At 51.0% G+C, this 16,281-nt stretch overlaps 1 protein-coding gene across 2 annotated transcripts in view; it reads left to right on the top strand.

The window, feature by feature from the left end:
• Positions 1-15,452, top strand: part of LOC127488887 (transmembrane protein 254) — a 31,596-nt gene extending 16,144 nt beyond the window's left edge. The window contains exons 3-4 of one of the 2 annotated variants that reach the window (XM_070057947.1): positions 10,703-10,811; positions 15,350-15,452. In XM_070057947.1, the coding sequence (XP_069914048.1) occupies positions 10,703-10,736 (34 nt within the window). In that variant the 3' untranslated portion in view covers positions 10,737-10,811; positions 15,350-15,452. Of the gene's footprint in view, positions 1-4,252; positions 4,967-10,702; positions 10,812-15,349 lie in introns of those variants that run through there. The other variant, XR_011382473.1, reaches the window with a different exon arrangement.
• Positions 15,453-16,281: the final 829 nt, after the last annotated feature.

The raw sequence follows: 16,281 nt of genomic DNA, 5'->3' as shown, positions 1-16,281 counted from the left end.
ACCAGGAAGAAGCTCCTGGCTTCAGATTGGCACAGCTCTGGTCATTGCAGCCATCTGGGGAATGAACCAGCAGATAGAAGGACCCTCTCCCTATTTTCTTTCTCTCCCTCTCTGTCTGTCTGCCTCTCTGTAATTCTGCCTTTCAAATAAGTAAAATAAATCTTCAAAAAAATTTAAGAAGTATCTTAAGAAAGTTTTAAAGTGAGAATATAGTTTTCCTCATGGGCATTGTCTACCTTAGAAAAACTACTACAGAACATGCCTGCCACTATAGGCTTCTAGTTTAGGCCACCAAGATTAGAGATGGGACTTAAGCACCCCCCTTGACTTGCATCCTCTGGTCTGCAGGAAAAGAAAGCTAGGCATTAGAAGCAATGGGTGGCAGGCCTATTAATGGCTGCTCTGTACAGTGATCTGCCCTCAAGGAGACCCAACAGGCCAGTCCACTGCAGTGGCTTTCAATGTGGTAAGCCTGGGCTTCAGCAGAAGTCAGCTTGTGTAGAGCCCTGGCAGCTCTGCCAGCCAAGAGTTGGATCACTGGAAATGGACCTGCCCTGGAGTCGAAGGACACCCAGGTCAGAGCCACAGATCTTATTGGCTCTAAGCTGAAAAGCCCTTCACTCAGCCCAGCTTCCAAAGTGACCACCACAGCTGAGGAAATGGCCAAGTAGGGTCAGTAACATTGCAGGCAGACCTGTAAATTCCCTGTTATAGAGATACCACCTGCCTTCACCTGGCCAGCTAGGTAATGGAAGTCAACAGGGTGCCTTCCCCAAGGAAGTTCACACCTCCCTTAGGATGTACCCTATGTAAAGAGATAGGTCTGGGCCTCTTAATTTACAAGGCCTAAAGCCCACCAGATTATTATCGAGCCCCTTCTGTCAGGTTCTATTTGCCTCTCAATCAAAACTTATGTGTAGCTTAGATAGCACCTTTCTTAGCTCCTCTAATAATGACTCTGTCCTTTGTTCTAGACCCTGTCTAGCCCACTTGGGCCTCATTCCTTTGTAATCATAGCCTTGGCTCTACCACCAATGGCTCTACTCCCAACCTGTGTGTACTGATAGTCCTCTCCCCCACTTACTGTTGTATGATTGTTCAGAATTTCTCTACAGACAAACCCCGCTACCTACAAAAGTTGAGTGGCCTTTCTCCCAGTCTTGGCTGGAATCAGCTGAAAGCACATCCTGTCCCCATAAGGGTCCAGAGACCCCCCCCCCATTTCCTCTCTCTGAAATCCTCTCATTACCTGGTTAATGCTACTCTTAGGATCATTGGTTACTATTCTCACCCTGTTTTTATACTACAGTGTTTACAGCAGGGTATAATGGAACAAACGAAGGCCTTCAACAACCAGGCAGTCAACCAAATACAAGGGTTTACTCGGCTCCCCACCCAGGAGACAACAGAGTGAGACATTGCCCCATGCCAGCGAAGAGTACCTCATTGCCCCATGTCAGCAGGAAGTAGCTCTAAAGACAGACCATCACCCTCTACCCCTCCTGGACATTTGGGACTAATGTAACCCCCATAAAAATCCTGCTTTATAAAAAACAAAACGGGGAATGTTAGGAACCTGGCACAGTTTTAGCCAGGTGGCCACTAGGCCCAGCTACCTGAGCCAGGCTCCACTCCCATCCTAATGGGATTCGCTGCTCCTGCTTCCCTGCCCACCCTTGGGCAAAGTTTTAAAAGGGGCTGTTCCTGAACACATGCTCTCTTGGTCCTTCTCTCCTGCGCTCTCTTGGCCTCTCTTGGCTCCACTCCTCCTCTCGTCTCTCTTCTCCCTCCTCTCTGTCTCTCTCTCTTACAGTCTCCTTCTCTTTTTCCTTCACCGCCCCTTCACTCCGGTCTGAAGGGTGTTCCCCCAATAAACCCTCTCCCTTACTCCGGTGTTCGGTGTATTTTGCGATGACTAACATTAATATATATCACGTAGCGCCAATTTTTAGGGTGAAACAATGGAAAAGGAAGACCTTTCTCTCTGTTTCTCTCTGTCTAACTCTGCCTGTCCAGAAAAAAAACTTATACATTCAGGGCTGGTGTTGTTTCATGGCAAGTTAAGCCTCTGCCTCCAGTGCCAGCATGCCATATGGGTGCCAGCTCAAGTCCCAGTTGCTCCACTTCCCATCCAGCTCCCTGCTAAAGCCCTGGGAAAGCAGCAGAGGGTGGCCCGGGTGCTTGGGCCCCTGCACCCATGTGGGAGGCCGGGAAGAAGCTCCTGGCTTTGGCCTGGCTCAGTCCTGGCTGTTTGCTGCCATTTGGGGAGTGAACCAGTAGATGGAAGATCCCTCTCTCTATCTCTCTGTAACTGTGCCTTCCAAATAAATATAAATAAATGTTTTTAAACATACAGATTATATGAATAATTGGTGTAAAGCATTTTGTATAAACCCAAATTCAAACAGAGAACACACTGTTGGTTGGCACTCTTTCCTTCAGAACAGGCAAAGAGGGGATAAGAGCACTTTCTGCTCCCAGCAAAACTTCCCTGGGGAGCATCTATCGCTGAGGTGCTCCAGGGTATCTGGTCCCTACCCCCAGCCCGGCCACTCACTAGAACTCCACAGGAAAAGTTCCCAGTATTTCTGACCAGCAATGTGTATACCTTGAACACACATTTTAAAAACACACTGGTTGTTGTTTCGTTTGAAATCAAATTTGTTTGTTTAAATAAAATCTCAGCAGTAAAACTGGCAGCTGAGCCCACAATCTTCACCTGGGAGGCCCCTCCCTCCCCTGTGGTCCAGAGCAGCTTCTGGAAGGGCTTCACACCCTAAGGGCACCATTGTTCTGGGGCCTTGGATTTTGCCTCTGGGACAGAGTGAGGAGCTGAGAGGGCTCCCCCTCCACCATGGGCACTTTCCAAGGATTTTCTGAAGACCTCCTAGAGCTGGGAGGCCTCTGCGAGTTGACTGAGATGTCACACTCACAAGCTGCAAGACAGACTGGCGCTGACCCAGGACTTCTCTCACCCAGTGCTTGTTTAGAGAAAGAAGTCAGGGCCAGAACCCCAAGACCTTGCAACTCCAGGTTGTTTTTTTTTTTTCCCCACAGGCAGAGGTAGAAAGAGAGAGAGAGAGAGACAGAGAGAAAGGTCTTCCGTCCATTGGTTCATTCCCCAAATGGCCATAACGACCGGTGCTGCCTGAAGAATCTAACTTGGCTCCAATAGAAGAAGTCCTCAGAGAAACGAATATCATGAAACACCTATTCTTGGTTTCAAAGGTTTTTTGCACCAAAACATTTCTGAACTCCAGTATTCCACGGACACTGTGAAGTTCCCTGCTCCAGCATTACATGACCAGTGCTGTTTCCTCCCCCTACCCTTCCCATCTTTCCCCACACCTCCCACCCCTTCATTCTGAAGGGAACCCAAGACACTGTTCTACCTAAACTACTTCCATGTACATCTTTAAAATGCAGAAAACTTTTTAAGGCAACCCCAAGTTGGGTTAATTTTTAAACACCTGAGCCTTTGGGAAATCCTACCCCTGCATCCAGCCATGTCTGGGAGCCCTCCTGAGACCATCTTCTTGGGCAGTGAAGTGAGGGCTGCTGGCACAGCATTCATTTAATATAAACCTGAGATGGCCACCCTAGGCACACCTTAGGCCCAGCCCTTCTCCAGCCCCTGCCACACCCTACACACAGCTTCCCCTAGGCACAACTGGCTTTCCAGAATCTCCATTTGTATCTCCAATCACTAAGCACCCATGGGAACTAATTTTCTCATTTAGCCCTGGCCAAATGATAACTGATAACTGAGAGTTTGGAGGCTGGTGAGGCCAGAGACTCACAGCGAATGAGGACGTTAAAGAATATAAGACTGCAGGCATTGTGGCAAAGCTTGTTAAGCTGCCACGTAGGATGCCCCCAGCCCATAGCAGAGTGTGGGTTCCAGTCCCAGTTACTCTGCTCCCAATCCGGCTTCACACCAAAGTAGCCAGGGAACCAGCAGGTGATGGCTCAGGTGCATGGGCCCTATAGCCTACACTGGGAGACCTGGATGCATTTCTAGGTTCCTGGCTTCAGCCTGACCCAGCTTTGGCTGTTGTAGACATTTGGGGAGTGAACCAGCAAACAGAAGGTTTCTCTCTCTCTTGCTCTCTCTCACTCAGCCTCTCAGGTACACAAAAATAAATGGTTTTCAGAAGTCAGCATAAGGGGCCAGCATTAAGGTATAGTGGGTAAGTGGCAGCATTCCACATGGGTGCTGGCTGATGTCCTGGCTGCTTCACTTCCCATGCAGGTCCCTGCTAATGGCTTGGGAAAGCAGTGGAAGATGGCCCAAGGGCTTGGGACCCTGCCACCCACATGGGAGACTCAGAAGAAGCTCTAGACTCCTGGCTTTGGCCTGGCCCAGCCTTGCCTGTTGCAGCCATCTGGGAAGAAGATTCTCTCTCTCCCTCTAACTTTCTCTCTCTCTCTCTCTCTCTCTCTCTAGCTCTTTCAAGTAAAAACAAAGATTAAAAAAAGTCAATATAAGTCTAACATCATACAGTAATTAAATCATTGAAATAACTCATTTTATTCTTAAAAATGCCAAAACCTCCATAGAATAGTTTGAGAACTGGACATCTGAAAGGAGACTAGGGCTGAGAGAAAACAAACTAAAATTAAGTTGGGGAGCCGATGCTGTGGCATAGTGGGGAAAGCTGCCGCCTGCTGTTCTGGTATGCAATATGTACACTGGTTCATGTCCAGGCTGCTCCATTTCCGATCCAGCTCTCTTCTACAGCCTGGGAAAGCAGTAGAGGATGGCCCAAGTGCTTGGGTCCCTGCACCGCATGGGAGGCCTGGAAGAAGCTCCTGGCTCCTGGCTTCAGATCAGTGCAGCTCCAGCCATTGCAGGCAATTGGGGAGTGAACCAGAGGATGGAAGATCTCTCTCTCTCTCTCTTCCCCCTTTTCCTTCTCTCTCTTTCAAATAAATAAATAAATAAATAAATAAATCTTTTAAAAAATTTTAGGTTGGGCCTAGCCTGGTTTCCCTGGCCTTTTTTTTTTTTTTTTATTCCTGTAATTCAAAGTTCATTACCTCAACACCATGAATTTCCACTAGATGGTGCCTTTCCCTCTTCCATCAAACTTGTTTCAAAGAATATTTTGACCAGGTGCATTCACTTGCTTTTATGCTCTCCCCAACTCCAGGCAGTCACTTCTATTCTCATGCCATTATTTAGACATCACTGGCAAAGGTCAACATACCAGCTCCCACACTGCCCAATCGTAGGGTTCACCTTCTAAATCATCAACCTTTATTGGACAATCTCTCTTTTTCTACCTGAACAACTCAGGAGAGTTTACATATTTTTCCTGTGGACCTTGACTTCGGGGGATGTTCACTGAGTAGTGCATTGACCTTGCTTTGTTAAGATTTACAGGCGTTGCTGGGGCATAGTAGGCTGAGCCTCTACCTGCATCACCAGCATCCCAGTTCCAGTCCCAGCTGCTCCTCTTCGGATCTGGCTCTGTGCTGTGGCCTGGGAAAGCAGTGGAAGATGACCCAAGTGCTTGGGCTCCAGCACCCACATAGGAGACCAGGAAGAAGCTCCAGGCTCCTGGCTTTGGATTGGCCCAGCTCTTGCTGTTTTGGCCATTTGGGGAGGAAACCAGCAGATGGAAGACATTTCTCTCTGTCTCTCCCTTTGTCTGCAACTCTGTCTCTCAAATAAAGAAATAAAACCTTTAAAATTTTATTTATTTATTTATTTGAAAGCCAGAGAGAGAGAGAGAGAAAGAGACCTTGCCTCTGTTGGTCACTCCCCAGTTGGCCGCCAGCAGCTGGAGCTGGGCCAAGACAATGCCAGGAGCCAGGAGCTTCTTCCAGGCCTCCCACATGGGTAGCAGGGGCTCAAGCACTTGGGCCATCTTCCACTGCTTTTCCCAGCCCACAGCAGAGAGCTGGATCAAAAGTGGAGCAGCTAGAACTTAAACCAGTGCTCACATAGCATGGAAACTTTACCTGCTACATCACATGGCCGGCTCCTGTACTGATTTTTTTAAAAATAGCTCTTACACCAGTAAGATCCCAAGGTAATCAGAGACAGACCTCTTAAAGGTCCCATCTGAGGTGCCAACTTTTATTGGAGTATGGGGTGCCAATTATATTACCGTTTGCTTCTTAATGAATTAACAATATTAATGAGCATCATGGGTTCTTGCCTAAGAAATCTGGATTTATACCAAGTACCAGGAGCCAGCCATGTCGAGGAAAATGTCTGCCAGAAAGCAAGGAGCAGGTAGCCAAAAAACGATGTGCAAGCCTGCAATGGTGAAAGAGACAGAAGGCCAAAAAGGGCTGGGCCCACCAGGTCCCAGGCCTTTAATCAACTTCCAAAGGGGAGTGGTTAATTACCCTGATAGGCAGGTGGGCACAAAGGTGTGGTCAGGTAGGGGCATGAGGTCACACGGGGGAGTGCTAGAGGCCTAATCTACCAGCTCACAAACCTAATCAATTTTATTTATTTATTTATTTGAAAGTCAGAGTTACACAGAGAGAGGAGAGGCAGAAGAGAGAAATGGCTTCCATCCGATGGTTCGCTCCCCAATTGGCTGCAATGGCCAGAACTGCGCCTATCCGAAGCCAGCAGCCAGGAGCTTCCTCCGGGTCTCCCATGGGGGTGCAGGGCCCAAGGACTTGGGCCATCCTCTACTGCCTTCCTGGGCCACAGAAGAGAGCTGGACTGGAAGAACTACCGGGACAGAATCTGGATCCCAATCGGGGCTAGAACTTGGAGTACCGGTGCCACAGGCGGAGGATTAGCCTAGTGAGCCGTGGCGCCACCAATGAATGTGCATTTTCCCAAACCAAACTTTAGCTACCTGCTTGACCTTTCTCAGACATCTCAACGCTTAATCCACTAGACTGCAACAATAGTAAGAACAAGAGCCAACATTTATTTTTTACTCTGTGCCAGCTAACCAAGAAGCAGTTATGAACGAATGTCCTCTATACCCAATTCCTGCAGGAAACCTACTGAGCATCATCATCATCAGTCATCACAATGATTTGAGCTTTACATCCTAGGGCAGGACACCACCCTGGTCCCCACCCGCATCTCAATACCACCTCCTGGGGCTGGCGCTGTGGCACAGTGGCTTAACGCCCTGGCCTAGAACACCGGCATCCCATATGGTTGCCAGTTTGAAACCGGCTGCTCCACTTCAAATCCAGCTCTCTACTATGGCCTGGAAAAGCAGTGGAGGATGGCCCCAGTCCTTGGGCCCCTGCACCCGTGTAGGAAACTGGGGGTGGTGGGGGGAGATTCTGGCTCCTGGCTTTGGAATTGTGCAGCTCTGGCCATTGTGGCTAACTGGGGAGTGAAAAGCCTTGGAAGACCTCTCTGCCTCTCCTGTCTGTGTAACTCTGACATTCAAATAAATAAATAAATAAAATTGATCACATTTGTGAGCTGGAAGATCAGGCCTCCACCCCACCCCGAGTGACCTCATGCCCCTATCTGACCACACCTCTGTGCCCACCTGCCAATCAGGGTAATTAACCTCTTGTCTGCAAAGGCAGGGACAGCCCTGCATTGAGTGGAATATGGAATCAGAAGAGTTTTGATCTGCGGACAATTTCACAGTTTCTTCTAGCAACAAAATTTAATTTCACATTGTTTCTTCTAGCAACCAAAAACTATCCTAATTCTCCTGATGCACGATGCTTTCTTCATGTTGTTCTCCCCATCCGATGACACTGGGAGAGTGTGGGGTGTTTGCTGTGACTCAGCACATGCCCATCCTGCTCTGCAGACATCTCATCACACTCCTCTGGCACTACTGTACAGCCCTCTACTGCTGCACTACATGTGAATTTACATGTGGGAGAGGAGAGTTCGAGTCCTGGCTGCTCTGCTTCTAACCCAGCTTCCTGCTAATGTGCATGGGAGGCAGCAGAGGGTCCAAGTACTTGGGTTCCTCTTCCCCACATGGGAAACTCAGATGGAGTCTTCCTGACTGTGGCTTCAGCCTGGAACTGGCCCCACCCCAGCTGTTGTTAGCATTTGGGGAATGCACCAGAACATGGAATGGTTGTCTCTGTCTCTCTCTCTCCTGCCTCCCATCTCTGTCACTCTGCCTATGGTAACTAAGAGTACCTAAAAGGCAATCTATAGAAGTGAAATTGACACTCTGAGATGCAATGATGGTTTACAGCCCTTGTCTCTACAGTTTGTTGAACGCTTTACTTAGTGTAGGGATAATGAGTATAAAGTAAACTGAAAATAAATCTTTGTAAAAATTAAGATTGGATGGCTGGCGCCGGGGCTCACTAGGCTAATCCTCTGCCTTGTGCGCCAGCCGCAGCGCGCCGCCTATGGTGGCCATTGGAGGGTGAACCAACGGTAAAGGAAGACATTTCTCTCTGTCTTTCTCTCTGTCCACTCTGCCTGTCAAAAAAAAAAAATTAAGATTGGGACTAGGAGAGGGAGGAGGAAGAAGGATGGAAGCGTGTGTGGGAAGGATCACTATGCTCCTAAATCTGTATATTTGAAACACATGAAATTTGTATACCTTACATAAAATTAAACTCGTTGCTGGAGGCCAGCCTTACCCTGATACTCAAGCCAGACAAGAACACAAGAAACGATAGGTGAACATCTCTGATGAACATAGATGGAAAATTTCTAACATACTGCCAAATCAAAACTGACAGCAATCAAAAAGATCCATCATGGTCAAGTGGTCATAGTTCAAGGATGCCTATATGGGGATGCCGGAACCGCAAGCGGTGGCCTAGCCCACTGTGCTAGCGCCGGCCCCTATTTATCGTTCTTTAAAAAAGATTTATGTATTGGAAAAACAGCGTTACAGAGAGCGATGCTTGGAAAGGGTATCCCCTACAGAAAATGACCAGGCCAAGACGGGGCTGGCCGAGCCTCCACCTGTGCTTGGCGAGCCCGGGGCCCTCCTCCCTCCCCGAGGGCTGGGCGGAGCGGCCGCCCAGGTCCGCCCCTGCTGGCCCCGCGTCCACCACACTAGTAGCGCAGCCGGCCGCGACGCCAAGAACGGAGCTGCAGCGATGGCGATGATGGCAGACAACGCGGCCTGCTTCCAGAGGGGCAGTCTGTTCTGGTTCGCGGTCCTCACGCTCTCCTTTGGCTACTGCACGGTAGGGGCCTCGGAGTTGGGACAACAGCCTGCAGCGAGCGCTCCTGTCACCCAGGCGTCTGCCTCCACTTGGAGGAGAGGCCGCGCAGGCACAGTTCCTGCTTGGATCCTCCCAGCAGAGGGAAGAGGAGAACACGGAAGGAGGCGCAGGCGCAGTCCACTGCCAAGGCTTTTGGCAGGTGTTCCAAGCCCTGCGAAACCAGTTGGCCTGGCTTTCCTCACGTGGGGGCGGGCACGACACCGCACCTGACCACTGAGAACCATGGTGCTTGCGAACACGAAGGCCGGAAGGGTTGCTACCGCCTACTTCCAGACGGCCAGACCATTGCCCTCGCTGGTCACGGGGCTGGGGCTGGGATACTTTGCGGTGAGGCGCGGGGCGCGGACGCGGGCGCCTGTGTTTTGGCCCTCCGGGCTGTCGTAGCGCGAGGGGCGCCGTGGGAACGGCGTCGGTGCGCATGCGCGCCTGGTGGTTGCCTAGGTTACGAACGCCGGCGGACGCTAAGCCGGGTTTTAGAAGGTTTAGAGTGTTTGAAGCAGGGGGAGTTGCTTGGTAAACGGCGGATAAAGCCAAGGGATGGCTAGGATTTCACTGGTGAGCAAGAACCGGTGTGACAGCAGGAGGACAGCTCTACTGCGGGGAGGAGTGACTTTCGTCTCACTTCCAGGATAACGAACGGGAAAGACGCCCGGAAACAGGTTGGGGTAAACCGGTATCATGTAGGAGGAAGGCGAAGCTAGTTTGGATCTTTCCCGGGAGATCCTGGAACCTGGACGGGTGTCATTTCCACAGCGGCGTCGCTCTGACCACCTCCGCCCTCCTTTCACCGTGTGCAGGATGGAGGCGTGGGACTCTAGTTTTCCCGAGTGCCCTTTCTGTTCCAGGATCCCGCGACCCTGTTCGAACACACAAGCTGGGAAACTGAAGATTCGAGTTGGAATTTAGTGGAACTGGCAGATGCCAGCCCCTCTCCACCGCGTGGTTAGGAGGCCGCAGTGATATGTTATACTTTATTGGAATATTGGGCTTTAAACAGCATCCTGGGAGAAGTAGTGTTGCCTTTGGTGCAGATCTAAGTGGAGCACTAAACTTTGGAGGGGTTGACAGAGATTCCCAGAAAGGCTTGTAACAGAGCCTGAGGAAGAGTTGCTAAGGTCACCACAAAAACCTTACATGAACGAGGAGTTGCTGTTAAACCTTTGCGAGCCTGATTTTCCGTGTATGTCTGCGTGGTGTGCATGAGTGGAAGAGCATGATTCTAACTGCGAGATTGAGCCCAAGCCACCGTTTGCAGGACAGAAGCTGGCCAAAGCACGCAGACTCCTACAAGTCTAGGAAATAATGTTTGGGTGGAATTCATGAAAAATCGGATCCGTTCCGCCAGTGCACGGAGCCTGATCATCACCTCGTTTCTTTGTGGCACACATCCATTGGAGCTGCTTTTTAGAAATAGAGGATGGAGATTCAGGTGCCCTCCTTCAGACCCTGTTTCCCCGGTAGTTAGTTTGGCAGCATTGGTGTTCTTTCCTACCTGCCGGTCTTCAGGTGCCCTAATGGTTTCTCTGTGCCTCTGGTTCTCTTTCAGTGGGTTGTCCTCTGGCCGCAGAGCATCCCTATGAGAGCCTTGGGCTCCTGGGCTCGTTCACTCAGTCCCTGGTGGACCGTCATCATCATCACACCCTCCTGCACAACGGGTAAGGAGAGCTGCAGAAACGACACGCTGGTCTCGCTGGAGACCTTGAAGGCCTGCAGTTGCCTTTAGGTATTGAAAATGGCTCTAGTTCACGTTTAGGAATCTTTCCAGATTTCTGTTAGATTTCTTCATCAGACAATCCCCCTAAACTAGACTGTTCCTGCTGCCACTTTAACTGCAGGTGAAACCCTACAAAGGCCACTACAGCAGAGCACTGCGCTGATCCAAAGCCAGGAGCCAGGCGCTTCTTCTGGCCATCCTCCACTCTCTACTCGGGCCACAGCAGAGAGCTGGACTGGAAGAGGAGCAACTGGGACAGAATCCGGTGCTCCAACTGGACTAGAACCTGGAGTACCAGCGCCAAAGGCAGAGGATTAGCCTAGTGAGCCGTGGCGCCAGCAATGAATGTGCATTTTCCCAAACCGAACTTTAGCTACCTGCTTGACCCTTTCTCAGACATCTCAATGCTTAATCCACTAGACTGCAACAAAAGTAAAAACAACAGCCAACATTACTTTTTTACTCTGTGCCGCCTCTCACCTAACCATGAAGCAGTTATGAACAAATGTCCTCCATACCCAATTCCTGCAGGAAACCTACTGAGCATCATCATCATCAGTCATCACAATGATTTGAGCTTTACACCCTTGGGCAAGAAACCGCCCTGGTCCCACCCACATCTCAATACCACCTCCTGGGGCCAGCGCTGTGGCACAGTAGGCTAAGGACCTGGCCTGGAGCGCCAGTATCCCATATGGGCGCCAGTTTCAGAACTGGCTACTCCACTTCCGATCCAGCTCTCTACTATGGCCTTGGAAGGCAGTGGAGGATGGAGCGAGTCCTTGGGTCCCTGGACCCGATGAGACTGGGGGTGGGGTGTTGGGGGAGATTCTGGCTCCTGGCTTCAGATCAGCACAGCTATGGCCATTGTGGCCAATTAGGGAGTGAAACCGGCAATGGAAGCACTCTCTCTCCCTCTCTTTCTGCCTCTCCTCTCTCTGTGTAACTCTGACTTTCAAATAAATAAATAAATAAATAAAAATTGACCACATTTGTGAGCTGGAAGATCAGGCCTCCACCCCACCCCGAGTGACCTCATGCCCCTATCTGACCACACCTCTGTGCCCACCTGCCAATCAGGGTAATTAACCTCTTGTCTGGAAAGGCAGGGACAGCCCTGCTATGAGTGGCATTAGGAATCAGAAGAGTTTTGATCTGCGGACAATTTCACAGTTTCTTCTAGCAATGAAATTTAATTTCACATTGTTTCTTCTAGCAACCAAAAACTACCCTAATTCTCCTGATGCACGATGCTTTCTTCATGTTGTTCTCCCCATCCGATGACACTGGGAGAGTGTGGGGTGTTTGCTGTGTCTCAGCACATGCCCATCCTGCTCTGCAGACATCTCATCACACTCCTCTGGCGCTACTGTACAGCCCTCTACTGCTGCACTACATGTGAATTTACATGTGGGAGAGGAGAGTTCGAGTCCTGGCTGCTCTGCTTCCAACCCAGCTTCCTGCTAATGTGCATGGGAGGCAGCAGAGGGTCCAAGTACTTGGGTTCCTCTTCCCCACACGGGAAACTCATATGCAGTCTTCCTGACTGTGGCTTCAGCCTGGTGCTGGCCCCACCCCAGCTGTTGTGAGCATTTGGGGAATGCACCAGAACATGGAATGGTTGTCTCTGTCTCTCTCTCTCCTGCCTCCCATCTCTGTCACTCTGCCTATGGTAACTAAGAGTACCTAAAAGGTAATCTATAGAAGTGAAATGGACACTCTGAGATGCAATGATGGTTTACAGCCCTTGTCTCTACAGTTTGTTGAACGCTTTACTTAGTGTAGGGATAATGAGTATAAAGTAAACTGAAAATAAATCTTTGTAAAAATTAAGATTGGATGGCTGGCGCTGCGGCTCACTAGGCTAATCCTCCGCCTTGTGCGCCGGCACACCGGGTTCTAGTCCCGGTCAGGGCACCGGATTCTGTCCCAGGTGCCCCTCTTCCAGGCCAGCTCTCTGCTGTGGCCTGGGAGTGCAGTGGAAGATGGTCCAAGTGCTTGGGCCCTGCACCCCATGGGAGACCAGGAGAAGTACCTGGCTCCTGCCATCGGATCAGCAGGGTGCGCCAGCCGCAGCCCGCCGCCTATGGTGGCCATTGGAGGGTGAACCAACGGTAAAGGAAGACATTTCTCTCTGTCTTTCTCTCTGTCCACTCTCCCTGTCAAAAAAAAAAAAAATTAAGATTGGGACTAGGAGAGGGAGGAGGAAGAAGGATGGGAGCGTGTGTGGGAAGGATCACTATGCTCCTAAAGCTGTATATATGAAACACATGAAATTTGTATACCTTACATAAAATTAAACTCGTTGCTGGAGGCCAGCCTTACCCTGATACTCAAGCCAGACAAGAACACAACAAGAAACGATAGGTGAACATCTCTGATGAACATAGAACATAGATGGAAAATTTTTAACATACTGCTAAATCAAAACTGACAGCAATCAAAAAGATCCATCATGGTCAAGTGGTCATAGTTCAAGGATGCCTATATGTGGATGCCAGGGCCACAGGTGGTGGCCTAGCCCACTGAACCCAGCGCCGGCCCGTATTTATCGTTCTTTAAAAAAGATTTATGTATTGGAAAAACAGCGTTACAGAGAACGACGCTTGGAAAGGATGTCCCCTACAGATAGTGACCAGGCGAAGACAGGGCTGGCCTGGCCACCACCTGCGCTTGGTGAGCCCGGGGCCCTCCTCCCTCCCCGCGGGCTGGGCGGAGCGGCCGCCCAGGTCCGCCCCTGCTGGCCCCGCGTCCACCACACTAGTAGCGCAGCCGGCCGCGACGCCAAGAACGGAGCTGCAGCGATGGCGATGATGGCAGGCAACGCGGCCTGCTTCCAGAGGGGCAGTCTGTTCTGGTTCGCTGTCATCACACTCTCCATTGGCTACTGCACGGTAGGGGCCTCGGAGTTGGGACAACAGCCTGCAGCGAGCGCTCCTGTCACCCAGGCGTCTGCCTCCACTTGGAGGAGAGGCCGCGCAGGCACAGTTCCTGCTTGGATCCTCCCAGCAGAGGGAAGAGGAGAACACGGAAGGAGGCGCAGGCGCAGTCCACTGCCAAGGCTTTTGGCAGGTGTTCCAAGCCCTGCGAAACCAGTTGGCCTGGCTTTCCTCACGTGGGGGCGGGCACGACACCGCACCTGACCACTGAGAACCATGGTGCTTGCGAACACGAAGGCCGGAAGGGTTGCTACCGCCTACTTCCCTACGGCCAGACCGTTGCCCTCGCTGGTCACGGGGCTGGGGCTGGGATTCTTTGCGGTGAGGCGCGGGGCGCGGACGCGGGCGCCTGTGTTTTGGCCCTCCGGGCTGTCGTAGCGCGAGGGGCGCCGTGGGAACGGCGTCGGTGCGCATGCGCGCCTGGTGGTTGCCTAGGTTACGAACGCCGGCGGACGCTAAGCCGGGTTTTAGAAGGTTTAGAGTGTTTGAAGCAGGGGGAGTTGCTTGGTAAACGGCGGATAAAGCCAAGGGATGGCTAGGATTTCACTGGTGAGCAAGAACCGGTGTGACAGCAGGAGGACAGCTCTACTGCGAGGAGGAGTGACTTTCGTCTCACTTCCAGGATAACGAACGGGAAAGACGCCCGGAAACAGGTTGGGGTAAACCGGTATCATGTAGGAGGAAGGCGAAGCTAGTTTGGATCTTTCCCGGGAGATCCTGGAACCTGGACGGGTGTCATCTCCACAGCGGCGTCGCTCTGACCACCTCCGCCCTCCTTTCACCGTGTGCAGGATGGAGGCGTGGGACTCTAGTTTTCCCGAGTGCCCTTTCTGTTCCAGGATCCCGCGACCCTGTTCGAACACACAAGCTGGGAAACTGAAGATTCGAGTTGGAATTTAGTGGAACTGGCAGATGCCAGCCCCTCTCCACCGCGCGGTTAGGAGGCCGCAGTGATATGTTATACTTTATTGGAATATTGGGCTTTAAACAGCATCCTGGGAGAAGTAGTGTTGCCTTTGGTGCAGATCTAAGTGGAGCACTAAACTTTGGAGGGGTTGACAGTGATTCACAGAAAGGCTTGTAACAGAGCCTGAGGAAGAGTTGCTAAGGTCACCACAAAAACCTTACATGAACGAAGAGTTGCTGTTAAACCTTCGCGAGCCTGATTTTCCGAGTGTGTCTGCGTGGTGTGCATGAGTGGAAGAGCATGATTCTAACTGCGAGATTGAGCCCAAGCCACCGTTTGCAGGACAGAAGCTGGCCAAAGCACGCAGACTCCTACAAGTCTAGGAAATAATGTTTGGGTGGAATTCATGAAAAATCGGATCCGTTCCGCCAGTGCACGGAGCCTGATCATCACCTCGTTTCTTTGTGGCACACATCCATTGGAGCTGCTTTTTAGAAATAGAGGATGGAGATTCGGGTGCCCTCCTTCAGACCCTGTTTCCCCGGTAGTTAGTTTGGCAGAATTGGTGTTCTTTCCTACCTGCCGGGCTTCAGATGCCCTAATGGTTTCTCTGTGCCTCTGGTTCTCTTTCAGTGGTTGTCCTCTGGCCGCAGAGCATCCCTTATGAGAGCCTTGCGCTCCTGGGCTCGTTCACTCAGTCCCTGGTGGACCGTCATCACACCCTCCTGCACAACAGGTAAGGAGAGCTGCAGAAACAACACGCTGGTCTCGCTGGAGACCTTGAAGGCCTGCAGTTGCCTGTAGGTTTTGAAAATGGCTCTAGTTCACGTTTAGGAATCTTTCCAGATTTCTGTTAGATTTTATCATTAGAAATCCATCTTAAACTAGACTGTTCCCAGATGCCTCTCTAACCACAGGTAAAACTTCAAGCAGATGCATAGGTAATCCTGGGCCCTCTGAGATGTCAGGAAGTCCAGCTGTTAAAGCCATAAGCTTTGTTCTAAATCAGATCATCCGATCATCGAGCAGGGGCTGAAGAGCCTGGCTTGGGGAAGAGGGTGCAGTTGGTGCCTTCTCTCTCGTTCTGCTTTTTTCCCTTGTTCCCCAGCAACAGCTGCTTTTGGACCCCTTGGAATGGTGGTAATAGTTAGGGCAAGGAGGGCATAGTCTTCAGTGGGTGCTGCCTGGCGTCTGGGAGGGATCCTCCTGTGCAGTTCTCTATGGCTGCTGCAGGTGCCTCCTCCAGCCTGCCTCTTGCAGTTCCATCCTTGGCATTTGTGTTTAGGGGAAATCATCCTCTTAGTGAGGTTACCTTTGTGTTGGGCCTCCAGGTCGGATTACCTTTTAACCCTCCCCACCCCCCATATCAAGTGCCCTCCTGCAAGACCTGCAAGGCTCACAGTAAGCAGCCTCCAGTTCTCCCCACGGGACCTTCTGCAAGTGGGGTCCTCAGGGAAGCCCTGTTCCTTTGCTCTTCCTCCGGGCAGGCTGAACCCATCTCTACCCTTTGGACTGACACAGCCACCCTTTGTCAGAGTGAAAGGGGATTTCCAGGTGGCTTTGTT

The sequence above is a fragment of the Oryctolagus cuniculus genome, chromosome 15 (assembly GCF_964237555.1).
Source record: "Oryctolagus cuniculus chromosome 15, mOryCun1.1, whole genome shotgun sequence".
Taxonomy (NCBI): domain Eukaryota; kingdom Metazoa; phylum Chordata; class Mammalia; order Lagomorpha; family Leporidae; genus Oryctolagus; species Oryctolagus cuniculus.
The sequence above is the reverse complement of the archived record's forward strand: the minus strand, read 5'-3'. Positions and strand labels throughout refer to the sequence as shown.